Consider the following 27509-nt stretch of genomic DNA (forward strand, 5'->3'; position numbering starts at 1 on the left):
CATGATATACTTATAGTGATGAAAGGGAAGAACTTACAGCCAAGATTACTCTACCCGGCAAGGATCTCATTTAGATTTGATGGAGAAATCAAAAGCTTTACAGACAAGCAAAAGCTAAGAGAATTCAGCACCACCAAACCAGCACTACAACAAATGCTAAAGGAACTTCTCTAAGTGGGAAACACAAGAGAAGAAAAGGAACTACAAAAACAAACCCAAAACAATTAAGAAAATGGTCATAGGAACATACATATCGATAATTACCTTAAACGTGAATGGATTAAATGCTCCAACCAAAAGACACAGGCTTGCTGAATGGATACAAAAACAAGACCCACATATATGCTGCCTACAAGAGACCCACTTTAGACCTAGGGACACATACAGACTGAAAGTGAGGGGATGGAAAAAGATATTCCATGCAAATGGAAATCAAAAGAAAGCTGGAGTAGCTATACTCATATCAGATAAAATAGACTTTAAAATAAAGAATGTTACAAGAGACAAGGAAGGACACTACATAATGATCAAGGGATCAATCCAAGAAGAAGATATAACAATTATAAATATATATGCACCCAACATAGGAGCACCTCAATACATAACTAACAGCTATAAAAGAGGAAATCGACAGTAACACAATAATAGTGGGGGACTTTAACACCTCACTTACACCAATGGACAGACCATACAAACAGAAAATTAATAAGGAAACCCAAGCTTTAAATGACACAATAGACCAGATAGATTTAATTGATATTTATAGGACATTCCATCCAAAAACAGCAGATTACACGTTCTTCTCAAGTGCTCACGGAACATTCTCCAGGATAGATCACATCTTGGGTCACAAATCAAGCCTCAGTAAATTTAAGAAAATTGAAATCATATCAAGCATCTTTTCAGACCACAACGCTATGAGATTAGAAATGAATTACAGGGAAAAAAACGTAAAAAAGACAAACACATGGAGGCTAAACAATACGTTACTAAATAACCAAGAGATCACTGAAGAAATCAAAGAGGAAATCAAAACATACCTAGAGACAAATGACAATGAAAACACGACGACCCAAAACCTATGGGATGCAGCAAAAGCAGTTCTAAGAGGGAAGTTTATAGCTATACAAACCTACCTAAAGAAACAAGAAAAATCTCAAGTAAACAATCTAACCTTACACCTAAAGAAACTAGAGAAAGAAGAACAAACAAAACCCAAAGTTAGCAGAAGGAAAGAAATCATAAAGATCAGAGCGGAAATAAATGAAATAGAAACAAAGAAAACAATAGCAAAGATCAATAAAACTAAAAGCTGGTTCTCTGAGAAGATAAACAAAACTGATAAGCCATTAGCCAGACTCATCAAGAAAAAGAGGGAGAGGACTCAAATCAATAAAATCAGAAATGAAAAAGGAGAAGTTACAACAGACACCGCAGAGATACAAAGCATCCTAAGAGTCTACTACAAGCAACTTTATGCCAATAAAATGGACAACCTGGAAGAAATGGACAAATTCTTAGAAAGGTATAACCTTCCAAGACTGAAGCAGGAAGAAACAGAAAATATGAACAGACCAATCACAAGTAATGAAATTGAAACTGTGATTAAAAATCTTCCAACAAACAAAAGTCCAGGACCAGATGGCTTCACAGGTGAATTCTATCAAACATTTAGAGAAGAGCTAACACCTATCCTTCTCAAACTCTTCCAAAAAATTGCAGAGGAAGGAACACTCCCAAACTCATTCTATGAGGTCACCATCACCCTGATACCAAAACCAGACAAAGATACTACAAAAAAAGAAAATTACAGACCAGTATCACTGATGAATATAGATGCAAAAATCCTCAACAAAATACTAGCAAACAGAATCCAACAACACATTAAAAGGATCATACACCACGATCAAGTGGGATTTATCCCAGGGATGCAAGGATTCTTCAATATACGCAAATCAATCAATGTGATACACCATATTAACAAATTGAAGAATAAAAACCATATGATCATCTCAATAGATGCAGAAAAGGCTTTTGACAAAATTCAACACCCATTTATGATAAAACTCTCCAGAAAGTGGGCAGAGAGGGAACCTACCTCAACATAGTAAAGGCCATATATGACAAACCCACAGCAAACATCATTCTCAATGGTGAAAAACTGAAAGCATTTCCTCTAAGATCAGGAACAAGACAAGGATGTCCACTCTCACCACTATTATTCAACATAGTTCTGGAAGTCCTAGCCACGGCAATCAGAGAAGAAAAAGAAATAAAAGGAATACAAATTGGAAAAGAAGAAGTAAAACTGTCACTGTTTGCGGATGACATTATACTATACATAGAGAATCCTAAAGCTGCCACCAGAAAACTGCTAGAGCTAATTAATGAATATGGTAAAGTTGCAGGATACAAAATTAATGCACAGAAATCTCTTGCATTCCTATACACTAATGATGAAAAATCTGAAAGAGAAATTACGGAAACACTCCCATTTACCACTGCAACAAAAAGAATAAAATACCTAGGAATAAACCTACCTAGGGAGACAAAAGACCTGTATGCAGAAAACTATAAGACACCGATGAAAGAAATTAAAGATGATACCAACAGATGGAGAGATATACCATGTTCTTGGATTGGAAGAATCAATATTGTGAAAATGACTATACTACCCAAAGCAATCTACAGATTCAATGCAATCCCTATCAAATTACCAATGGCATTTTTTACAGAGCTAGAACAAATCATCTTAAAATTTGTATGGAGGCACAAAAGACCCCGAATAGCCAAAGCAGTCTGGAGGGAAAAAAACGGAGCTGAAGGAATCAGACTCCCTGACTTCAGACTATACTACAAAGCTACAGTCATCAAGACAATATGGTACTGGCACAAAAACAGAAACATAGATCAATGGAACAAGATAGAAAGCCCAGAGATAAACCCACGCACCTATGGTCAACTAATCTATGACAAAGGAGGCAAGGATATACAATGGAGAAAAGACAGTCTCTTCAATAAGTGGTGCTGGGAAAACTGGACAGCTACATGTAAAAGAATGAAATTAGAACACTCCCTAACACCGTACACAAAAATAAACTCAAAATGGATTAGAGACCTAAATGTAAGACTGGACACTATAAAACTCTTGGAGGAAAATATAGGAAGAACACTCTTTGACATAAATCACAGCAAGATCTTTTTTGATCCACCTCCTAGAGTAATGGAAATAAAAACAAAAATAAACAAATGGGACCTAATGAAACTTCAAAGCTTTTGCACAGCAAAGGAAACCATAAACAAGACCAAAAGACAACCCTCAGAATGGGAGAAAATATTTGCAAATGAATCAATGGACAAAGAATTAATCTCCAAAATATATAAACAGCTCATTCAGCTCAATATTAAAGAAACAAACACCCCAATCCAAAAATGGGCAGAAGACCTAAATAGACATTTCTCCAAAGAAGACATACAGACGGCCAAGAAGCACATGAAAAGATGCTCAACATCACTAATTATTAGAGAAATGCAAATCAAAACTACAATGAGGTATCACCTCACTCCTGTTAGAATGGGCATCATCAGAAAATCTACAAACAACAAATGCTGGAGAGGGTGTGGAGAAAAGGGAACCCTCTTGCACTGTTGGTGGGAATGTAAACTGATACAGCCACTATGGAGAACAATATGGAGGTTCCTTAAAAAACTAAAAATAGAATTACCATATGACCCAGCAATCCCACTACTGGGCATTTTCCCAGAGAAAACCATAATTCAAAAAGACACATGTACCCGAATGTTCATTGCAGCACTATTTACAATAGCCAGGTCATGGAAGCAACCTAAATGCCCATCAACAGACGAATGGATAAAGAAGTTGTGGTACATATATACAATGGAATATTACTCAGCCATAAAAAGGAACGAAAATGAGTCATTTGTTGAGACGTGGATGGATCTAGAGACTGTCATACAGAGTGAAGTAAGTCAGAAAGAGAAAAACAAATATCGTATATTAACGCATGTATGTGGAACCTAGAAAAATGGTACAGATGAGCCGGTTTGCAGGGCAGAAGTTGAGACACAGATGTAGAGAACGGACATATGGACACCAAGGGGGGAAAACTGCGGTGGGATGGGGATGGTGGTGTGCTGAATTGGGCGATTGGGATTGACATGTATACACTGATGTGTATAAAATTGATGCCTAATAAGAACCTGCAGTATAAAACAAACAAACAAACAAAACAACTAATACTAAACTTTCACTGGGTTATTTGTATGGAAATATGTTAATATAAATGCTTCAGACATTACATGAAATTTCTAAAAATCTTACATGTTCTGGTATAATGTTATAAGTCATAATCCTAGTTATTACTTTAAAATGTATATCTCAGAAAAAACGAATTTTCTTGTCAACTGCATTATTATGAACTTTCATCAAATCTTTAACTGTGGTCATTTTTAAGTCTTTTGTCATTTACAGACAGTTCTGGGTGTACTCTGATGCTTTTGCAAATATGTTCCTATAAAAGGCTTTCATCTTCAAGAAATTCATGGAAAAGACTCTGACAAGTACAGGTTTCTGGTAACTGACTGTACTGCTGAACTGAATGAATAAGCATTTTCAGAACTGTAATGAAAAACTGATGAACTCATAAAAGTGCTAACAAAAGGTCAAGATGAAAAATAAAATTAATTACATGGGACTGAGTGAAAAACAAAACAAACAAACAAAAAACAATAGTAAATGGTAGCATGAGATGCAGTTGCCCAGATGTGACCACATTCCTTGCCCCACTGCAAATACTCTTTAGCAAATAGTTCACTGGTTCTGTGTGGCTATTAGCAAGGAATTTTATACGAAACAGCTCTATAAAGTTGGGTGCTGTTTTATTAGGTTGTCAAAATAATCGTTCTCTATTCTGCATGGCATCCTCTCTTTGAGATCCATGAGAAAATTCTCTCTTTGGTCTCAGTACTAGGAACAGTTGCTTCTTCCAATCAACTCAATATTTTAAGTACGAATATGAATCATATAATTGATCATGATCGTTTCTTTACTTTGGCTACTAGAAAACTCAGAATGAAATCTGTGGCCCATACCTCAAATTTCTCTCTGCCTGAATTCTTCACTTATTTTTTTTTTTTTCTTCACTTATTTTTAATGTATGTTGTGAAAGCTACCTTAAAATCATTTTGGAACAGGATGGGGTATAAATAAATAACAAACCATCCTCTTATAGGTGGACATTTTGGTTGTTTGCAACTTTTTACTATTATTATGTAATACTAAGATAAAAATATTAAGCAGATTTTGTCTTTTTTTTTTGTCTTAGTATAACTTTTTAAAATAAGTAAATTTATTTACTTATTTATTTATTGGCTGCATTGGGTCTTCGTTGCTGGGCATGGGTTTTCTCTAGTTGCGGCGAGCAGGGGCTACTCTTTGTTGCAGTGCACAGGTTTCTCATTGTGGTGGCTTCTGTTGTTGTGGAGCACCGGCTCTAGGTGCACGGGCTTCAACAGTTGTGGCATGCGGGCTCCGTAGTTGTGGCTCGTGGGCTCTAGAGCGCAGGCTCAGTAGTTGTGGCGCACGGGCTTAGCTGCTCTGTGGCATGTGGGATTTTCCTGGACCAGGGCTCGAACCCGTGTCTCCTGCATTGGCAGGCGGATTCTTAACCACTGCGTCATCAGGCAAGCCCTTGATCTTTTTTTTAAGGGTCCTACACGTTTCTTGATAAGGTTGTTATTTATGAATAGGATCCTTTTATACTGTTAATTTTTCTAACCACTTATTGCTATATTAGGAAAGCTTTTCACTTTTGTATCCTTATTATGTGTTCAGTTATCTTTTTATTTATTTATTTATTTATTTATTTGGCCACACCACACAGCAAGAGGGATCTTAGTTCCCCAACCAGGGATCGAACCTGGGCCCCCTGCAGTGGAAGTGAGGAGTCTTAACCATTGGACCACCAGGGAAGTCCCTCAGTTATCCTATTAAGCTCATTGATTTTAACAAATTTTCAGGGATTCGGGGGGGCAGGCGGTTCTACAATCTCAATAATAATGAGAGCCTCTTTCTTAAAATGGTAACTCTTAATTTCTGTCTCTCATCTTACTATATTAGCTAGAACTGCCAGAATTATATAAAATAATATTAGAGTTGCCATGCTTGTTTTGTTCCCATTAGAAAATGCCTCTAGTGTTTCATCTTTGAACATAATGCTGATTGGTAGACTGAAACATTCTTTCTATGTTAATAAAGCACTCTGATTTTCATAGGTTTTTGAAAATCAGGGATATGCTTTGAATTCAGATTGTCTCTATGTATTGAGTTTTATTATTTTTCTTATTTGACAGATTAATGAGATATAACACATTTTCCAATTTTTTAAAATTAATTAATTAATTTATTTATTTATTTTCAGCTGCGTTGGGTATTCGTTGCTGCGCGCAGGCTTTCTCTAGTTGTGGTGAGCAGGGGCTACTCTTCGTTGCCGTGCGTGGGCTTCTCATTGCAGTGGCTTCTCTTGTTTTGGAGCTCGGGCTCTAGGCGTGTGGGCTTCAGTAGCTGTGGCACGGGGGCTCAGTAGTTGTGGCTCGTGGGCTCTAGAGTGCAGGCTCAGTAGTTGTGGTGCATGGGCTTAGTTGCTCCGCGGCATGTGGGATCTTCCCGGACCAGGGATCGAATCTGTGTCCCCTGCATTGGCAGGCAGATTCTTAACCACTGCGCCACCAGGGAAGTCCCCAAATTTCCAATTTTAAGCCACCTTTTTATTCCTAAGATAGGCTCTAGTTGGTTGTGGAAGATTGTTCTTTAAATGTTTTTCAAACTCTACTGAATTTGATTGGTCATATTTAATTTTAGATGAGATAACACTGCACATTCATGTAACATTTACAAGCCCTATGCTAGGAACTGGAGTGGAGATAAAAATGAAATGGTCAGGTGGTAAAACTATTCTGTATGATACTGTAATACATGGCATTATACATTTGTGAAAATCCACAGAACTGTACAACACAAAGAATAAACCTTAATGTAAACTATGGACGTCAGATAAAAATAATATATCAATATTGGCTTACCAATTATAAGATATACCATATTAATGCAAGATGTTAATAATAGGGAAACTGTATGCAAGGGAGAGGACGTATATGGGTACTCTGTATTATTTGATCAATTTTTCTGTAAGCCTAAAACTACTCTTAAATAGTCTAATAACAATAATAGTAAAATAATAATAATAATAATAAAGAATGATTGGGGAAAAAGTGACTGAAAACAAATTAGGACTGGAGAGCAAACTAAAACAAGTGACTGTGCCATTACAGGATTAGAGTAGCAGACCCTTTAAAGAAAATCTTACAAATCATGGTATCTGTTTCTTTAGGAAATAGTGATGCCCAAACATTGTAGGATTCTATATGACTCTGGTTGCCACTGAGGTCTGTGTATGATCTTTTCCTCTCTCTGGTTCCAACACTCCTGATCTTTTAAGGCAAGTATTTCCTGCCTTAATGCTTAACACAGAAAAAAAAGAATGGCTCACCATATGAAAATGCAGTCTCATCCAGGAAGACGGCCTCCTCAGCACTGCCTAGGAAATAGCCAAGCTACCTGAATTCACTGCAAACACTCTCCAGTGAATACTCACAAATTATAGGCTCCTTATCCAAATTTGGCATATAAGTACAAGAGAGACCGTGTCTGAGTATAAGCTGGGGACCACAGATCATGGCTAAAGTGTCCTGCAGTTCAAAGAAGCAGCTTGGAGCCAGACAATATGGCATTATAAGATAGCAAGATAATAAATATTTATAAGCAGATACCAATTTTCATTACAAAGACTTTTTCATTACAAAATATTTTAGATAAAAAGGTAAAGAATATAACATAGTAGACACTCTTCTACCCACCACCTAGATTTAGCAAATGCTAACATTTTGCCACGTTCATGTCTCATTAATGTACCTTAATGATAATTTACCATGTATTATCTTGCAACATGCTTTTCTATTAACCATTATTTTAAGTTTTTTCATGTTGAAATGTGTATATCTAGTTTGTTCATTTTAACTTCTTCATAGTATTCCACTGTATGACTAAAACACAGTTTATTTCTCCATTGACCTAATACTTATATTTTTAATTTTTTTACTATGAAGAAAAGCTGCAGTAAATATTCTCTCTAAGTCTTTTTTTGGGAATAAAAGTTAAATAACATGGTCCTGTCCTCAAGTCTTGAAGCATTACAAACTTCCTTCCAACAGTGATTATGGAATACAAAGGTTTGTAACAGAGCTTTTCACAGATGACATTAAGAGTAGGGAAGGATGGTCTAATCAATGTTTTTCAATTTGTTGTTTTAAAATCAAGTTATAGGTTGAAGAAAAGAAATATGAACTAAAAAAGTACAAAATACCAAAGTGCACATAGTGCATTATTTCATGAGACTTTTGTTTCAGTTTTATACAAATACATATAACAAATATATACTAGGTTCAATATAAAATGTACTGTGGCTTTTGATGAAAAAGACTGAAAACACTGGCCAAAGGTATACCCAGAAGTCAGGGAAGAATTCACAGGAGTAACGTTTGAACTAGAGACAACTAAGACACATGTCTGACCTCATGGGCAACTCTGAAGAAGGACAGATACTACATACTAGTGGTAAATAGTACAGTATGTGCTTGACTATAGGAGCCAAGAGACAAGAACAGGAACAAAATGGGAAGCGCACTAGGGAGAAGGACCAGTAAGAGTCAAGGCACAGAAACAGGACAACATGAGGCCAATCCAGGAAATGCTGAATATGCCACTTAGCTGGAGGAAGTAGGGCTGGAAAGGCAGATGGTAGTGATGGGAAGGGCCCTGAATGACATGCCAAGGGGCTTTAGACTACTTTACCTGGTGCGCTGAGGCAGTATGTTTCCAAACTGCAGATCAAGAATCAAGAACTCAAATTACTGAGCTGTAACCAGCATTTTAAAAAATTAAGGAGAAAAGAAAGAAAAGGTCAGAATGCATCATACATGAGGGTGATCAGTATTTTGTGAAACTTTAGTTTCAGATATATGTACATATGAAACACTCTGTTCTGGGTTTTGATGAAAAACGTATTTCTTACTAAGCGCTGTAGTAAAAGAATTTGAAAGCTACTGGTCAGAGGAAAGTCATAGAAGGCTTATAACTAGGAAGAGAAATGACACTAATAAAAAGTCTGCCATTAACCTCCGAGATGACAACAGCAATTCTGCACCACTTAGAGGCAATTCACCCTTCAAGTGGTTTTCCTTTCCTCTGGCTGATGTGTTCACACTATCTTTTTTGTACTATATGAGGGGCTATCTTTGCAAATGGCTTTCTGAAGATATCAAAGAAGAATATCAAAGTACAAACTACTTAGAAATAAACTAGCAGTCTGTTTTTCCCTTGACATTCTCCTTATTTTTTTTTTAAAGGAAGGGATTTTTTAAGAGGACGAAGGAGAAAAATGAACTATGTATAACATATTACTGAGTATCTCAAGGATTTCAAAGTTACCTTCTAAGAAATCTTTTATTTTTAAAAATTTTAATTAAACCTCCAATTTTTAGGTCATTGTAGATTCATGTGCATGGTAAGAAACAATACAAAGAGATCTCACACAACTTTAACCAGTTTCCCTCAATGATAACATTTTGCATAGTTATAGTGCAACATTACTACCAGGAAGTTGACAATGATACGATCCACTGATCCTACTCAGATTTCACCAGTTTTACATGTACTCATTTGTGTGTGCCTGTTTATTAAGTTCTGTGCAATTTTATTCTATGCACAGATTTATGTAATCACTTTGTGTGTACCAAAGTCAAGATACAGAACAGTTCCATCACAAGGATCCTTTGTACTGTCCTTTTATAAATCCAAATACTCTATTACCACAGAAGTCTTAAAGTTCCTCACCCAGATCTAAGCTCCTCAACTGAAGACTCCAGTTTAATTCCACTACCCACACTATAAGAAACAAACTTGAGGGACTTCCCTGGTGGTGCAGTGGTTAAGAATCCATCTGCTAATGCAGGGGACATGGGTTCAAGCCCTAGTCCAGGAAAATCCCAGATACTGCGGAGCAACTAAGCCCATGCGCCACAACTACTGAGCCTGCGCTCTAGAGCCCGTATGCCACAACTACTGCCTGCGCGCCTAGAGCCCGTGCTCCACAACAAGGGAAGCCACCGCAATGAGAAGCCTGCGCACTGCAACGAAGAGTAGCCCCCGCTCGCCAAAACTAGAGAAAGCCTGGGCACACCCATAAATAAATAAATAAATAAATTTTAAAAAGAAAAAGAAGAATGAGGCTCTAGATACATGCTCAGAGTATTTCTTGCAGCTGACAGCCCCTACAGGACTGGATGTCCACATGCAGACAGACCTTTCTCCTCTGCCTCCCTGTACTCAGGCTGAGGAAGGGAAAATGCAAGGGAAGGACTGAGAAGGGACCCAGAGGTAGGGTGACCAACAATATGGTATACCCAGGACTGAGGGGTTTTTTCAGAACGTGGAACTTTCAGTGCTAAAACCAGGAAAGTCCCAAGCAAACTGGGACATCCTATCTGGAAGGTTTCTGTCTGTGCTTCCTTGGAGCTTAAAGCAGCCAAGCAAACCTTTTTGTTGCTGAAGACTCAGAACCTAGAGGTGGGGAAGTGTGGAGGGATAACTTAGAAGAGAATAAGGTGACCATAACACTTTCTGGACACCTGTGCATCCATCTTCCTTTGGCTTACAAAGAAGTTGCCATAGCTGAGTTATACAAGCTGATTTTTGAGTCTCATGAAAATGTAATGGAAAGTAATTCTGGCAAATACACATATTTTAAAGACTAGGCTCAAACAGGTTACAGAATAAAAAAAAAAAAGATTACCTGTCAAATAAGAGAAAAGCATTTAGCATCAAAGAGTGGGTAGAATACCAAGGCACTGAGCAATTTCATAAATTGGGCACTTCAGCTTTTAAAGAAGTACAATACTTCTTATAATTTCTAAATTGAGTTACTGGTCCATCCAAGTAAAAAATCTGACTTGTGTGCATTTTTTTATAGCTGGTTAAAATGAAAGACAGCTGTCCCAGCCTATCCCACATAGTCACCCACCGATGACAGGGAAGCAGGAAGACCAGACCACAGGTGTAGGCCCAAAAGAAGCTTGCAGTGTTATACACCTGGAGCCAATTCACCCTTCAAGAGCTTACTATGTGCAAGACACTCTGCTAGGCACAAGTGGACACAGTTTTTACTCTTAAGAAACTCACAGGATCAAAACAAGGCACAGATGGGGAAGGGTTCTAATGCCATTTACTCGGTACCTTAATAGCAGTGTCAGAAAAATTATATGGGAACCCAGGTAAGGCAACCAAGCTCCTCACATACAAACCTGACCCTAACTCTGTCCTTCTCCTCCAGGGCCTTACTCCATCTGTTCTTGTCTCTCTCTTGAATCTTCAACTTATCTCTGACTATTGGACCCTTTCCTCAACATGTAAACAACATTCAAGTCTCTTCTGCCCCCATCGGCCACCTCAAAAGAACCCAGCCTTGTCTTTCCTAGGGTTGTCAATTTAGCAAATAAAAATTTTAAATGCCCACTTAAATCTGAAATTTGGATAAACAATGGATTTTTTTGGTTGTTTGTTTAGTGTAAGAATGTTCCATGTACTACTTGGGACATACACTAAAAAATTATTTATTGCACATTCAGCAAACTACGAATAGAAAGGAACTTCCTCAACACAATAAAGGACATTTACGAAAAATCCACAGCTAATATCATACTCAGTGGTGAAAGACTAAAAGCATTCCCCCTAAGATCCGGAACAAGACGAGGATGCCTGCTTTCACCACTACGATTCAACTTTGTCTAGAAGTTCTAGCCAGAGCAATTAGGGAAGAAAATGAAATTTAAAAGTATCCAAAGTGGAAAGGAAGAAGTAAAACTATCTCTATACACAGATGACATGATCCCATATATAGAAAATCCTAAAGAATATACACATATACATACACAAAACTTAGAAGAGCTAATAAAAGAACTGAGCAAAGGTGCAGGGTAAATCAGTTGTATTTCTATACACTAGCAATGAGCAATTCATAAAGGAAATTAAGAAAATTCCATCTATAATAGCATCAAAAAGAATAAAATACTTAGGAATAAATTTAACTGAGAAGGTGCAAAACTTATACACTGAAAACTACAAAATGTTGAAAGAAACTAAAGACTGGACTTCCCTGGTGGCACAGTGGTTAAGAATCTGCCTGCCAATGCAGGGGACACGGGTTCAAGCCCTGGTCCGGGAAGATCCCACATGCTGCGGAGCAACTAAGCCCATGCGTCACAACTACAGAGCCTGCACTCTAGAGCCCGCATGCCACAGCTACTGAAGCCCGCACGCCTAGAGCCCGTGCTCTGCAACGAGAGAAGCCACCGCAATGAGAAGCCCGCGCACCGCAACGAAGAGTAGCACCCCACTCGCCACAACTAGAGGGAAAGCCCGTGCACAGCAACGAAGAAGACCCAACACAACCTAAATAAATAAATTTTAAGAAAAAAAAAAAAAGGAAAGAAATCAAAGAGCTAAGTAAATGGAAAGACATCCTGTGTTCATGGGTTGGAATACTTGATATTAAGATTGAAAAGATACTAAACATCATCAGTCACTAGGGAAATGCAAATCAAAACCACAATGAGATATCACTTCACATCCACTAGGATGGCTATTTTTTTTAAATAGCAAAGATGTGGAGAAATTGGAACCCTAGTATATTCTGGTAGGAATGTAAAATGGTACAGCCACTGCGGAAGTATGGTGGTTCCTCAATAAGTTAAACATAGAATTAATACATGACCCAGCAATTTCACTCCTAGGTATATACCCAAAAGTACTGAAAACAGGTGTTCAAACAAAAATTTGTATATGAGTGTCCACAGCAGCACTATTCATAACAGCTAAAATGTGAAAACAACCCAATGTCCATCAACTGATGAGTGGATAAATAAGATATTGTATATATATGAAATGGAGTATTTTTTGGCCATAAAAAGGAGTTAAGTACTAGTACATGCTATAACATGCATGAACCTTGAAAATATTATGCTAAGTAGAAGAAGTCAGACACAGAAAGCTGCATATTGTACAATTCCATTTATATAAAATATCCATATATGCAAATCCATAGAGACAAAGCAGATTAGTGGCTGCCAGGGTCTGAGGAAGGGGGAAATGTAGGGTGACTGCTTAATGGGTATGGAGTTTCCTTTGGGGGTGAAGAAACTGTTCTGCAAGTAGATAGTGATGACTGGCTACACAACACTATCAATGTACTAAATATCACTGAATTGTACACTTTGTTTAAAATGGCCAATTTTACATGTATTTTACAAAACATTATTCACTACTTATCTGAAATTCAAATTTAACTGGGCATACTATATTTTATCTGGCAATCCTAGTCCCATTCTAAATCCTGCTCAAGTTTCCCCATCCCTTCAAAGGCTCCCAAGGAATTGCCTCAATATTTGCAATCCATTCCTTAACTCCACTCATTCAACAGGTGCGCAGTCTAGCTTTTGCCCTGACAATTCAATTCAAATTGCTATTGTTAAGGTCATCAGTGATATCCAAGTTGCTAAACTGATTGAAGATTTTTCAGTTCTTGCCTTAATTGCTCTCTCCCTAGCAACTGACTATACAAACCCTTTCCTTTTTGAAATACTCTTTACCCTTGGCTTCTGTGCAGTGAAAGGTTAACTCAGCAGGTTTGGGGTATTCAAGTCTTGCACATTCCAAAGAAACTTCACCAAGTCCTGGGATATAATCTCTAAGCCTTTGGAACACTGTGCCTGATAAGACTGTCATATATACATCTAGGACCTTGGGCCACACCAGATAGTTTACACTAACAAAGTAATTTATGGTGGGAGCCTTGGGTCATGCTGTATAAGCTGGACCTCTGGAGGGGCTGGGGACTGAGTAACTAAGGTCAGCCATGTGGGCACTCACTCCATGGCTACATGACTGACCCCAAATAACAACCCTGCACACCAAGACTCAGGTGAGCTTCCCTGACTGGCAGTATCTGTACATATTGGCAAACATCATTGTTGGGATGAACTAAGAGCAGACTGTATGTCTCCACTGGACAAGGACAACTGAAAGCTTGTGACTGGCCTTTCCTAGACTCTACACTGTGTGCCTTTTTCTTTTGCTGACTTTAATCTGTATCCTTTCACTATAATAAACCACAACTATAAGTTTTTCTTAGTTCTGTGAATCATTCTAGTGAAAGTGGTCTTGGGGAGCCCAGACTTACTTCTATGCCCGTATTTTTTCCTAAGTCTGATTATCTAACTGTTCTTTTCCTGTCTTTATCACTGGATCCCTTTGCTTTGCCCTCCCTATAAATTCTGGTATTCTACTCTTGGTCATCTTTTCCCCTCCCTACCTGCAATAACCTACTTTCCACCTGTCCTAGGCAATTTCACTCATGGTTCTGCCATCTGACCTCATGCCCATTTGAGACCCCAGCCTGGACCCTTCTGCCTAGAGGCCCATCTCAGCATGACCCAGGCAGACTCAGCATTAACTCTGTACCCAAACACATTTCCTGCTTTAGTCTCAATTTTAGTTGCTGACTCCCTATCAATCTAGGCACTAAAATCATCATTCCCCAAACTGATCAATTAGCAAGTATTGCTCTTTTTCCCCTTCCAAACATCTTTGAAATTTAAACTTTCCATTCCCATAATTTTGGCCTTCATTGTCTCTCACATGAGCTCTTGCACACATTTGTGAAATATTCTCCCTGATTGATCTCGCACACCCCCACCACTCAGTCTAGTTCTATCCTGCTTTTTACCTAACGTTTCTAAAACATGAATCTCTCAATTACTCCCTGACTTAGACCCTTTAGAGGCACTCTAGCCCCTGTAAACCTAGGCTCTTTAACAAGGCCATAAGGCTTGTGACCCAGATATTCTCTCTCTCTCTCTAGCCCCACCCTCTGCCTTCCTTCTACCCCCAACTCTCCAGCAATGCCCAACCACTCTAAATTCCCCGACCACACTCACTAAACATTATTATGTCCCAGGACCCATTCTAGGCACTGCAGATAAATTCTAGACAAAGTTAACTCAAGGAGCTACCTTCCAACAGGGAAACCAGTAAGTAAATAAAGAATAATTTCTGATACTGCTGAATGCAATGAGGATAATGAAGCTGAAGGTGACAGAGCGTGATCAAAGGCCAATGGGGTAATTTTAGTTAGCATGGATGGGGAAGTGACTTTTGAGAGGAACCTAAATAATGGTGGGAGGAGTCCATTTTAAAACAAATTCTCATAGACCCCAAGTGTTTATAGAAGTTACCTGTATTAAGTTTCTTACATATATATAATCTTCTTATGCTTGCGGCTCTAATACAAACCTGAAGCCCCCTAGACCACATATTATGGGAGTAATACATTTCCTTCTTGTCAGAGCTACTTGCCATGAAAAACATTCTGCCTGGTCACCAGATTTGGGAACCACTGGCCCAACAGGCACTCATGTAATTCTACTCTTCTAGGTCCAATTTTAAGGAGAAAATATCCTTGGGAGTGGGGTGAGGGGGAATTATGTAAGAGAAGTAGAAATGCAGACGAGGGGGCTAAGAGGAAGATATTAAGCTAATTCTGAAATGGTTCTTTGAAACAGGAAGAACCAGCAACTAAGGACAACCAACCAAATTAAACGAAAATGAAAAGGACTTTAATTTTAGAGGGTGTGAAGAAAACATGCATGGGGGAAAAATGGTGAAATGTAAGTGAAGCTGTAAAAGATTCTTATTTAAAACGAAGTATAAGAAAACCACTTTTTTAAAATGAGCTTTAGACAATGCCTGACTACACTTCTGTCCTAAGAATTCAAAATAACCATGAGACGAGGCCGGTAAACAGAAAGGAAAATGAGATAGGAGTTACTTGACCATAAGACATTTTAAGATGTTTATTATTTACCTGCACAAATTAACAGCAACTTATACAACTGAACCAGGTTACAATTAATTCACAGTAACGTAGGCTAACTTCTATCTGCCACAGACAAGAACACAACTAAGTCTCCTCAACAGATGATTTTATTACCAAATCTACATTCTGGCTTTTATAACTGTTTCACAACACCTGGCACAGTGCACATCTACAGCATTTATGACTAGAAATGACCCTGAAGGCCCTTCAGAGAGCAGAGGTGAACACTTTCTCATGGAGAAAGGCCAGCTTTTCTAAGCGAGTTCGTTTCAGTAGTGGGAGCCATTCCCAGTGAGATAACTCCACCACATGGTACCCAAGCTGATTCAGCTGCCGCCTCTTCATATTATGTAGTCCAAGCAGATCCCTGGAACCATAGCAATACTGGTTCTTGTTTGTCAACTGAATAGCGAGCTTCACTTGCGGGGCCTGCCTGCAGGCCGGGGGGCACAGGCCAGCCATCTCCATGGCCGCCAATCTGTCTGCTGTATTGCAAAGGGAGCTCCCCATAGGTATGGCCGCCTCCTCCTCTAATTTCATGGGCTGCTGCCCACTGTCTGACTCAGTTTCCCCCTGCAAATGCCCTCTTGATTTCCCTTTTAGTAGCTGATTCATCAAATCATCTGTAAGGCTGATTCCCACATGCTTAAGCCTTAATTTGGCTACATCTTCAGTTGGTGTGGCTTCTCTGTTAAATGGTAATGGCTTCATGTTAACATCAAGCTGAACCTCTAAATCAGAAGATCGGGTATGAGGCAAAATCATATGGTGTTTGACATACTGGGGCCCACCCAACATGGTCTCAAGTAAAAAGAGAGCTTCTAGGAATTCAGGCTTTGAGTTCATATCCTTCCTTGCTAAATTCCACAGCATTTCCAATGCCTTTTGCTGAAGGTGAGAACTAAGACGATTGCCTCTGTAATCTGGACACTCAATGCCAACTGTACCATCAAGAGTATACAGCTCCTTGGTGACCTCAAACTTACTTCTCTCCTGAGCTAACCTGACAAACCCTGGACTCAAAGCGAAATCTATGAGCTCTACTGGAAAGTACTCAGAAAATGCCAGGCCCAGCAGGCAGGTGAGCAGGTGTTCTGGGTATCGGTTGAACTCAGGCATCTTTCTGTGAATCTCATTTATCAGGCTAGAATAAAACTCTTCTGCATTGGGTGGCTTATAATTCAGAGTTCCAAATGACCACAGAATCTTGGCAACATCTTTACTTCGACAGTATGCTACCCTAGGAGGCAAAGAAGCAGCCACAGCATTCATTACCCCTTCATCCAGGATGCGTAAGGCCGAGCAGGCAAGAGTCAGGTGCATGACACCTTGAACTCCCAGGGAAGGAATTCGCTGAGGAGCAATCTGTCCAAACTGTTTCATGAAATTTACGTGATCCACATGAGTGAAACGGAACATTTTAAGAATATTCACTAAGGCATAACTACTCAGATGCTGCATGTCAGCACAAGCCAGGTCTCCCATTTTCCGCATGACAAATTCAGAGAGACTACTACTTGATTTAAAAAACCCCAAACAGATTGTACCAACCTCCTCTAAATTGATCAAATCTATATACTTGAGGATTAATGACTCCAATTTTTTCATTAGGTCCTGAGGTGCCTGACGACTTTCACCTATAATATAAATTAAGTGAATCAGCTGGGACAAGGATAGTTCTTTCCAGTGCAAATTAAGATAACTAAAAAAGATTTTTAAAAACCGAGGTACTCTGTGGCCCAAGTACCGCCAGAGGTCAGCCACCAAGAGAAGTTGATCCAGACTCATCTCCCATACCTTATGGCAAAATTTGGTTTCAAACACATCTAGCATTGAATGGGAATGAGGAATTCCTAAACTGACAAAGGCTTTCAAAATACTGATCAGATCTGGGGCATCAAAGAGATTTACGTTTTTCACACTCAGCTGGCAGAGCAGAGCAAAGCTGGCACTGGACAGCAAAACAGGATGCTGCTCTGCAGGCAAAGAGCTCAGCTTACAAAAATAGTCAGCAATAATTTGAGGCTGGAGATTATCTTGATAAACTGTGACTTTGTGCAAAATTAGTTCACCTTCTGAAACAGACAGGGGTTGACAAGTCTCAGATCTGTTATAGCTGTGAAGCTGGTATTCTGGTCTTAGCTGTAGGAAAACTCGAGGGTCTTCAAAGGAATCAAAAGTTTCTACATCCTCTTCATCAACTCTCATGGCCCTGGGTGAGCCCGGCTTCAACGTGCTGGCCTTAGAGGCAGAAGCCCTGCTGACTTCCAAACTGGGGAGGGTACTGCTAATTGTCAGAATTCTCCCAGAAGCAGAGGTGCTACAAATGTTAACTTTCTTGGCAGGATGGCAGAGGCTGTTTTCTGGAGAGTCCTGTCCTTTGCGCCACGTGCAGCTTCTCATATTCCAACATGCCACACTTTGGGTTGCACTGTAGGTAAAAGGATTGCAAAAAGCTCGATATCTTAAAGGTTTTAACAGCTTGAGAGTGGCTGCCATTCTGGTGTCAGTACTGATCATTTTGGCAGTCAGAACACAGTCCTCACAGGTTTGACCAAGCAATTTCTTGTTTACATGGTTCTTGATTAGAGCTGGATGGGAAGGCATTCCACAGAAACTGCCTGGAAATCTTCGGCATATCACAAGAGCCATGGATCACAAATGACTGGGCCAGAATTGGTGCCAGATACTGAAAGAAGGGTAGACGAAGAGTAAGTGGCTTCCACCTATCATAATACCAAAATTTACACACTATAAAAAATGGATTAAAACTACACCACTGTCCACTCAAGTAAGTTCAATGCTGGTGAACGCCCAAACCACAAGACAGCATACATCAAGGATAAACCCCAAGTACCTTGCATAAAGGCACAGGAAAGCCCCAAACCCAGGGTACTATTGGGCAGTTCTTCGGACTGCTCCTCAGTCTGAACTTCCTTTGTCCTCTGGACAGACTTCCTTTATGCTTAGAAACAGCTGTTCCACTAACATCCAACAGGAAGGAGGCAGGCAGATTTCCAAAAAGAAAGCTGGGAACAAAAGTGAGCAATCTATTCCACCTCTTTGATATCAACACATAAAGAGCATAATTGGAGAATAAGAAAGTTGGTAAAAGCTGTCATACTAACAGCTAAAGTAAAAAGTGGGATTTGGGGTAAAGTTTAATTAATTATACCCACAATAACCTTCCCTGTTCCTCCTTTTGATTACAGAATTTGGTTGTTCTAATGCTGTTCCTGTACCTCTTAGAAGATGCCTATCCTCCTTCCAGACCTCTCCAGTCTAAATCACTATCGCAGAGTAGTCATGCACTTGGGAAATAAACTCAAAAACTCACTCACAAGGAATGAAACTGTGCCATTTGCAGAGACGTGGATAGACCTAGAGACGGTCATACAGAGTGAAGTAAGTCAGAAAAATAAATATCATATAATATAGCTTATATGTGGAATCTAGAAAAAATGGTACAGATGAACTTATCTGCAAAGAAGAAATAGAGACACAGATGTAGAGAACAAATGTATGGATACCAAGGGTGGGGGGTGGAATGAATTGGGAGATTGAGATTGACATATATACACTACTATGCATAAAATAGATAACTAATGAGAACCTACTGTACAGCACAGAGAACTCTACTCAGTGCTCTGTGGTGACCTAAATGGGAAGGAAAACTAAAAAAGAGGGGCTATATGTATATGTATAACTGATTCACTTTGCTGTACAGCAGAAACTAACACAGCATTGTAAAGCAACGATACTCCAAAAAAATTTAAAAAAAAAAACTCACCCACTTTGGTGGGGGAGGGCAGAAGGCTCAGGCCCTACTTACTGTCAATTCATGGGTGGGACACAAAGAGCATCTCAAAGCTGGGCTCAGGGAGCACCAATTCATGCAACTGCCCTGCTGACAAGGGGGCAGCACAGCTTTCCTCTGGAGGAGGCAGATTAACAATGCTTCCAGTGAGTCAGGTGTTGATTATCCTGCCTGTGAGCAGCACAAGTCCCATTTTTCTCCTATAGTAGAAACCATGAGAGGCTATGAAAATGACTCTGCTGTACTCTTGCTTTCAATGTTTATTGTCTTTCCCTCCACTTGAGAAATGCCAAGGCCTGACAAAGAACACCCAGGGAGCCCTAAGCTGCCAAGATATGGACCAGACAGGGCTCTTGCTGCAGAAAATCCCATGAGGGTTCTAAGGGTGCCAGAATGACTTTCTGAAATGCCTAAGCAACTCCCCTGTCAGTCCCTTCCTTCCAGAGCCCACAGCATAAGAAATAGAGGACTGCAGGGCAGGCCAGTAGCTTTTTTCAGGTAGCCCAGCTACACAGGCTTCTCTGGATGGCAGAAATGTATGCTCTAATTTCTTTTTGAACCAGAACAGAATTCTCTCATGCCAAATCTTTATACGCTTGGTTTCTTACTGTGGCCTGGGGACCATTCTGCCCACTATGTTTCAATCTGTGCGTCCAGATGCTATAGATCAGGTGTTAGCAAACTATGGCTCAGAGCCCAAATCCAGCCCTCCATCTGTTTTTCTAAGTAAAATTTTATTGGAACATAGCCAGGCCATTTGTTAAATATTGTCTATGGCTGCTTTCTCACTACAAGAGCAGAGTTGAGTAATTTTGGCAGAGAATATATGGCCTGCAAAGCATAAAATATTTACTATCTGGCCCTTTACAGAAAAAGTTTGCTATAGACCATTAGCTTACTCCTCTGAATGCATATGGCCAACTTTTTAAAAATTAGAAAACATCAGAAAAACAGTACTAAAATAATTTTTTCTTTAACACTTAGATGATAATTAAAGATTTATGCCTCAAAATAGTCACTAGGAATCTCAATTAATATTGCAGCACAGGCATGGTGGGAACAAAGGAGCGAGCAATTAATGGAACTTTTCAGCTGACAGAACAGGGCTTTTAAGAATACCTGTTTCAGAGGACTTCCCTGGTGGTCCAGTGGTTAAGAATCTGCCTTCCAATGGAGGGGATGTGGGTTCGATCCCTGGTCGGGGAACTAAGATCCCACATGCCGCAGGGCAACTAAGCCCGCATGCCACAACTACTGAGCCCGCGCACTCTGGAGCCTGCGTGCCACAACTAGAGAGAAGCCTGCACTCCGCAATGCCCACATGCCGCGACAAAGGTCCTGCGTGCTGCAACTGAGACCTGCCGCAGCCAAATAAATAAATCAATAAATATTAAAAAAAAAAAAAAAAGAATACCTGTTTTGGAACCTGGAATCTAAATTTAGTTCAACACAACATGCAACTAAAGCAATTGTTCAAAGTCCTTCTTCTCATCTTGGGAACTAGATCTGAAGAAATAACTTAAAAAAAAAAAAAAAAAAGACAAAATTTTTTTTTTTAACAATAGCAAAAAACTGAAAACCCATATGTCTCTCCAGAAGGAGGAGGGTGATTTACAGAATAAGTGTATGTCAGGCATCAACACATGGAAAAGTACATACAAATAGTCAGTGGAACAAACAGAACACAACAAGTGCCATCACTTAAAATACACTGGGTTGGCCAAAAAGTTCATTCGGGTTTTCCCAAATGAACTTTTTGGCCAACCCAATACTTATATAAAAGGAAAGTAACTATGTAGCTTCTTTGTTGGGAGACTTTCTGCTACACCTTTGATAAATTAACTTTTTTTCCCTTTTTATTGGGGTTAAAACTGTTAAATAGAAGAGTACATGGATTAATTTAACAAATACTTTTATAAATAATATAATTTTATTTTATTTTTTATTTTATTTTTTTTTAATTAATTAATTTATTTTTATTTTTGGGTGTGTTGGCTCTTTGTTGCTGCACGCGGTCTTTATTTGTGGCAAGCGAGGGCTTCTCTTCCTTGCGGTGCGTGGGCTTCTCATTGTGGTGGCTTCTCTTGTTATGGAGCACGGGCTCTAGGTGCACGGGCTTCAGTAGCTGTGGCTCACAGGCTCTAGAGCACAGGCTCAGTAGTTGTGGCGCACGGGCTTAGTTGCTCCACGGCATGTGGGATCATCCCGGACCAGGGCTCGAACCCGTGTGCCCTGCACTGGCAGGCAGATTCTTAACCACTGTGCCACCAGGGAAGTCCCAATAATATAATTTTAAAAGCACATTAAATAATTTAAGTTACTGCAATTAATACTACCTAAGAGTACTTAATGAGATTACTGTATGTGGTCCTGAAATGAACAAAAGAACCATGTGGAACATCAATGTTTGACTGGTGTAGATCCAGTGTTTTGACTTGATGTGGCTCTTTTTGATACAGGCGAACGGACTTCCCTGCTGGTCCAGTGATAAGACTTCACGCTTCCAATGCAGGGGGGCGTGGGTTCGATCCCTGGTCTGGGAACTAAGATTCCACATGCTGCGCGGCACAGCCAAAAAAAAAAAAAAAAAAAATACAGGCTAAGTCCCAAGATGGAAATAACAAGAGCCACAACTGTCTTAGGGTCTCCACTGTGCCAAGCCTTGAATGAGCTGCTTTATCTGCATCAGTTCCAATCCTTACAACTTTTCTGTAAGGTAAGTTTTATTATCTCCATATTGTTGATAAGGAAAAAGAGTCTTCACAAGATTAAGAAACCTGCTGAAGATTACACAGCCAAGGGACAGAATGGGGTTTGACATCACATTAAAGATTATCTGATTCCAAAACCCACATTGCTAGTGTATTGGAGAGACAAGAAGGGGAGTCAGATTCCAGACAGGGGTGTGGGGAGGACCCCAAACAATCTATACGGTTTCCAGGTGCCAGGAAGCTAGAGGACTAGAACTAGGTGAGCCCAAAAGCTCCTCATACCTCTAATAGTGTAAGATCCTAGCTATCACTAGTATATACTACTTATAAAAAGAACAAAAAGAAGATCTCAAAGACCAAAATCTACATGAAGGAATGAGTTTACAAGATGCCCCAGTATTAAGGTAAAGAGAACTATAATTGAAGTTTATACATAAGTTCAACATAGAAGGGAAGTAAAGGGAAACCTCAGGATAATGATGAAGGAAGATCCCAGGACTACAGCTGTGAGCAGACACAAAGAGCAACTAGTTTATGCTGGAGGAGATGGATATTACATAGGAGAGAAGATTTACATTTCTGACAGGTAATCTGAGGACCAACAAAAATGATTAATTCCAAACAACACAAAGAAGTTGTACAAGACAGAAAATGTTATCATATTACCCTCCTTACTCAGCTGTAAACAATAACATAATCTTACTTATATAAACCTTGAATATCTGCCTCATCAAAAATTATGAGCAAAAAAAAAAAAAAAAAAAAAAATTATGAGCAACCTATGTTGGGACATTAAAGGGAGGGGAAGTGGGGTAGAAGAAAACTGAGTAATGATACAAGAGACCTAGAGCATCAAAGTCCATAACAAAGAAGTCAAAAGATTTTATAGACATAGATATATCCTAGAAATCAAGAAATAGAAACACAAATGTTATTTAGAAATACACCAATGAATGCCAAAAGAAACAGGCAAATAGTTGAAAAGTGCCTCTGGGTAACAAAAATAGAGGGAGAAAAGAAAGGGAATTAATTTTAGTGTTATAAGATCTGTCAAACTATTTGCCTTTTTTTTTTTCTTTTTTTTTGGCGGTGCTGCATGGCTTGTGGAATCTTAGTTCCTGAACCAGGGATTGAACCTGTGCCCTTGGCAGTGAAAGCGCAGAGTCCTAACCACTGGGCCACCAGGGAATTTAACTACATAAGCCACATATATTTTTTTTTCTTAATAAATTTATTTATTTATTTTTGGCTGCGTTGGATCCTCGTTGCTGCACGTGGGCTTTCTTTTACTTGTGACGAGTGGGGGCTACTCTTCATTGTGGTGTGCGGGCTTCTCACTGCGGTGGCTTCTCTTGTTGCGGAGCACGGGCTCTAGGCGCGTGGGCTTCAGTAGTTGTGGCGCATGGCTCAGTAGTTGTGGCTCACGGGCTCTAGAGCACAGGCTCAATAGTTGTGGCACATGGGCTTAGTTGCTCCGCGGCATACGGGATCTTCCCGGACCAGGGCTCGAACCCGTGTCCCCTGCATCGGCAGGCTGATTCTTAACCACTGCGTCACCAGGGAAGCCCCAAGCCATGTATTTTTAATTTAAAAACTTAAATTTACAAAATGCATGTTCTAACAGGAAATTGAAGTGTTCTTCAAGAAGACAATCAGGGACTTCTCTGGTGGTCCAGTGGGTAAGACTCCATGCTGCCAATGCAGGGGGCCCAGGTTCCATCCCTGGTCGGGAAACTAGATCCCGCATGCCACAACGAAGATCCCATGTGCTGCAACTAAGACCCAGTGCAGCCAAAATAAATAAATAAAAATAAATATATAAAAAGAAAAAAGACAATCAGTGAATAGAGAAAGCAACCTACATACTCAAGGAAAATGCTGAAAAGTTATTTCTAGTACAAGCACTTCCTATTGTCTGTAGAACTTCTCTGTGGACGCCAAGTAACAGAACGATGACAAAATAAATAATCTTAGAGCCATGCAGAGTGAAATAGCAAATGGCAAACAGCAGCTACTCACTTTTTCACCATGCAACTTTTAGCACAACTGTATAGACACCATATCTATGTATACAGATCTGAAATATAACCACTTCAGAAGCTGGGTATTAAGTACTGTGGAGAAGGAAAGGGAAGAAACACAAGGAAGATATAGAATCAATAAAGCAGAAGAGTGGGGGGAAAAGGCACTACAAAGGAGAGGAGGCCAGAATGTTTTGCCCAGATAGAGAGAAATATAGCTGAGAGTTAGTTCCTCCTTACTTAAGGGCTCCCAGACAATCCATAAGAAAGCTGGAAAGAGAACACTATGAGATGCCCAATCAATAACTCCCGATGCCTCCTCTAAAGGTTCAAATTTATGTGACATCATTTCACAAAACCCCTTTCCTAGTTAAGTGCCCCAAGGATACTCTCCTTTCCATCTCCTCTTTAGGGGTCCTAAAGAACCAGAGTGGAGCCTCAGAGACCACTGGACCAACCATGGCTGTTCTGAAAGGCACTGTCCAAACCACCCTGAATGATGTGATTTCACAAGAGTGAGAAATCTTACCTTTCCACCTTCCAGGTACAGGTCTGAGCAAGGCCGAATAGCTTCGTTTTAAACTACAGTCCAGAAGTTAGAGGAGGGGAGCCAGGCGGAGGAAGGCAGCCATGCTAACTGTAGATTAAGTATATGACACCCTCAGCATATTCAATTTACCAGTTACCGGATCTCATCCCTTAATTCTGATTTGATTCTTTTGCTAGAAAAATTTAACCCACTTATATCCTGATAAAATTACCACAAATAAATGGATACTTCAAACTCCATTTTTCTTTTAGCAAATAACGTGTTGAGTAGCCCTGAGAATTAAAATAGCAAAAAACGAACTTTCTCTAGGCACTGCAGTCTACGAGAGGATTGACAAAAATCCCAACATGTAAACTACCTGCACCCACAATCATGTGAAAAAATTTCCAAATAAACAGTCCAAGTACCTATCACTGTTAGCACAACCAAACATTTGGTTTTATCTGTTTTCCTAGATTTGCAAGGCTGCACAGTATAGTATTTCAGACAAGTGAAGGGGAAACATCAGAATTCTTTGGTATCAAAGTTGACTTATTTGCACGATGAATGACAAGGCTTTGCTGGGGACCAGGAAAAATAAACCAATGAATGGGGAAGAAAATCATACTGACAAGTTAGATGTGCATAACTGCCAAAAACCTCACTTTCTCAGTTGTCTTATGCAGCACAGAGTCTTTAGGTTTTATTCTGGTCTACCAGGCAGAAGCAAATTCATCCCAGAGCTTGCCCAAGGCCATTCAGAGCAGTGAGTCACAGAATCTAGGCGACCGTTCCTACTATTCACAAAGTGTGAGCAAAGTGCAAAAAACATAAATTCAGATTCCAGCAGCAACAAATGACTAAAGCACAAAACATTAGCCATGTTGGTGCTAAAGCACTTGGCTCCAGCTCCACAGGATGAAGCCCCGTCCAAGGGTCTGCAGTGAGTGGGCAATGAAGCATCACCCGAGGAGGCCCATGAACGTAACTGGTATGGAGAGGCCCCAAAGCTCCCTGAGTCAGGAAAGAAGAGCTGTGTCATGATTTGTACGGAAAGAGAAATGGCAATTCTTTTTCTTATCCCTGGAGAAAAAAAAAGGGAGGGGGACATCAATAACACCCTTAGACTTGTGCAACCAGAAACTATCTGTTAAAAAATGGGGAAAGGGTATATATCGTATTGATATTTACTTAAGACTCAACCTGTCCCAGGTACTAAGCAAAATGCCGCAGGGCCCTGCTGCTCAAAGTGCGGCCTGCGGAGCAGCGGCATCAGCCTCACCTGGAAACTGGTGAGAAACGCAGAATCTCAGGCCCCACCCCAGGCTTACAGAATCCGAACCTCCAGATTCCAGGGAATCGCATGCATATTGAAGTGTGATAAGAGAAGCGGCAGAATATCTCACTACGCTCTCACAACAGACCTGTGAAATAAGTACTGTTATATCTCCGTCTCACAGAGGAAAACTCAAGGTTCAGGTAAGCAGCCTGCCAAAGGCCACAGAACTCCGGGTCGCCGAGGTTCTCCCTAGAGCCGGGCCTTGGACAGGTGCCCGCAGCCCGCGCCGGGAAGCGCAGCCCAGCTCGGCAGGGAGCGCCGCCGCGGCCTCCTCTCTGGCCGCCGTTACTCACCTGAGCCTGTCGAGCGCGGGCGCCGCAACACCAGTCGCCACTCCCGCGAGTGGCCGCGCCTCGGCGACTTCTCCAGCTATACCCGGGCCGCACAGCCCCACTTCCGGCCAACTGCCCGCTACTTCCGGATGCTGCGCGAGTGACGGGTGCGGCCGAGGCTCAAAAGACTCTGTCAGCGTTTTCCAAGGACGTTTTCCATAGGAAGACGTTGCTGCAGAGATGGGACCTGCGGAGGGAGAACACCGCTGTGGATGGACGGCTCTGGAAGTCACTTAATAGCTTAGATACAGGTTCGAATCTCAGACCGCTACTCAGGGTTTTATGGCCTTGGCGAAGTCACGTAAATTCTCTAAGCCAAGTTTCTTATCTGCACAATGAGGTAATCATGCATTTATAATAGAGATATATCTAGAAAGCGTTCTCAGGAGGAGAGTTAGTGATGGATAGACGAGCCTATTAGGAGAAATGGATGTGAGGAGCTGGTCTGAAAAGGCCAGAGCTTTGGCAGATGAGTCAGGGTGATCCTCCACCTCCCCAAGTAGGGGGGCTCCCACCTGAGTGGGTATGGGCAACCCAGGCATGGAAGAGACTCTCGAGACTTCCAGGAGGACTTGGCCCCAGACGGCCGTCCCTGGGGGCACTGGAGACAATCAGTGTGATCAGGGTGGTCACACCTTATCCGTGCCTTGGCCGCTGGTCCACCCATCCTAAGGGCTGTGAAGGGGACCTGAGAAA

General features: G+C 40.4%; 2 protein-coding genes across 9 annotated transcripts in view; both read right to left on the reverse strand.

Annotated features, from left to right (window-relative positions):
* The window catches only part of UBOX5 (U-box domain containing 5), a 41496-nt gene extending 14639 nt beyond the window's left edge, over positions 1-26857 (reverse strand). For 2 of the 4 annotated variants that reach the window (XM_068524137.1, XM_068524134.1), the window contains exon 1: positions 25143-25231. The gene's annotated coding sequence lies outside the window, so the exon portion shown is untranslated. Of the gene's footprint in view, positions 1-25142; positions 25232-26774 lie in introns of those variants that run through there. The other 2 variants (XM_068524136.1, XM_068524135.1) reach the window with 2 other exon arrangements.
* Positions 16032-25228, reverse strand: FASTKD5 (FAST kinase domains 5). Of its 5 annotated transcripts, XM_068524129.1 has the most exons (4): positions 25143-25220; positions 22218-22439; positions 18922-19093; positions 16032-18753 (listed from the first exon to the last, which is right to left on the reverse strand). In XM_068524129.1, the coding sequence occupies exon 4, from the start codon at positions 18714-18716 to the stop codon at positions 16272-16274; it is 2445 nt and encodes an 814-aa protein (XP_068380230.1). In that variant the 5' UTR covers positions 18717-18753; positions 18922-19093; positions 22218-22439; positions 25143-25220; the 3' UTR covers positions 16032-16271. The 5 variants fall into 5 exon arrangements, with proteins under 5 accessions (XP_068380230.1, XP_068380233.1, XP_068380232.1 ...); XM_068524132.1 differs by lacking the exons at positions 18922-19093; positions 22218-22439 and adding an exon at positions 19897-20081 and having other exon boundaries at positions 25143-25225; XM_068524131.1 differs by lacking the exon at positions 18922-19093.
* Positions 26858-27509: the final 652 nt, after the last annotated feature.

The sequence above is a fragment of the Eschrichtius robustus genome, chromosome 16 (assembly GCF_028021215.1).
Source record: "Eschrichtius robustus isolate mEscRob2 chromosome 16, mEscRob2.pri, whole genome shotgun sequence".
NCBI lineage: Eukaryota > Metazoa > Chordata > Mammalia > Artiodactyla > Eschrichtiidae > Eschrichtius > Eschrichtius robustus.

What these genes read in the sequence shown, in the direction of transcription:
- FASTKD5 (XM_068524130.1), bottom strand. Translation starts at nt 18,716, where the DNA reads ATGGCTCTTGTGATATGCCGAAGATTTCCAGGCAGTTTCTGTGGAATG.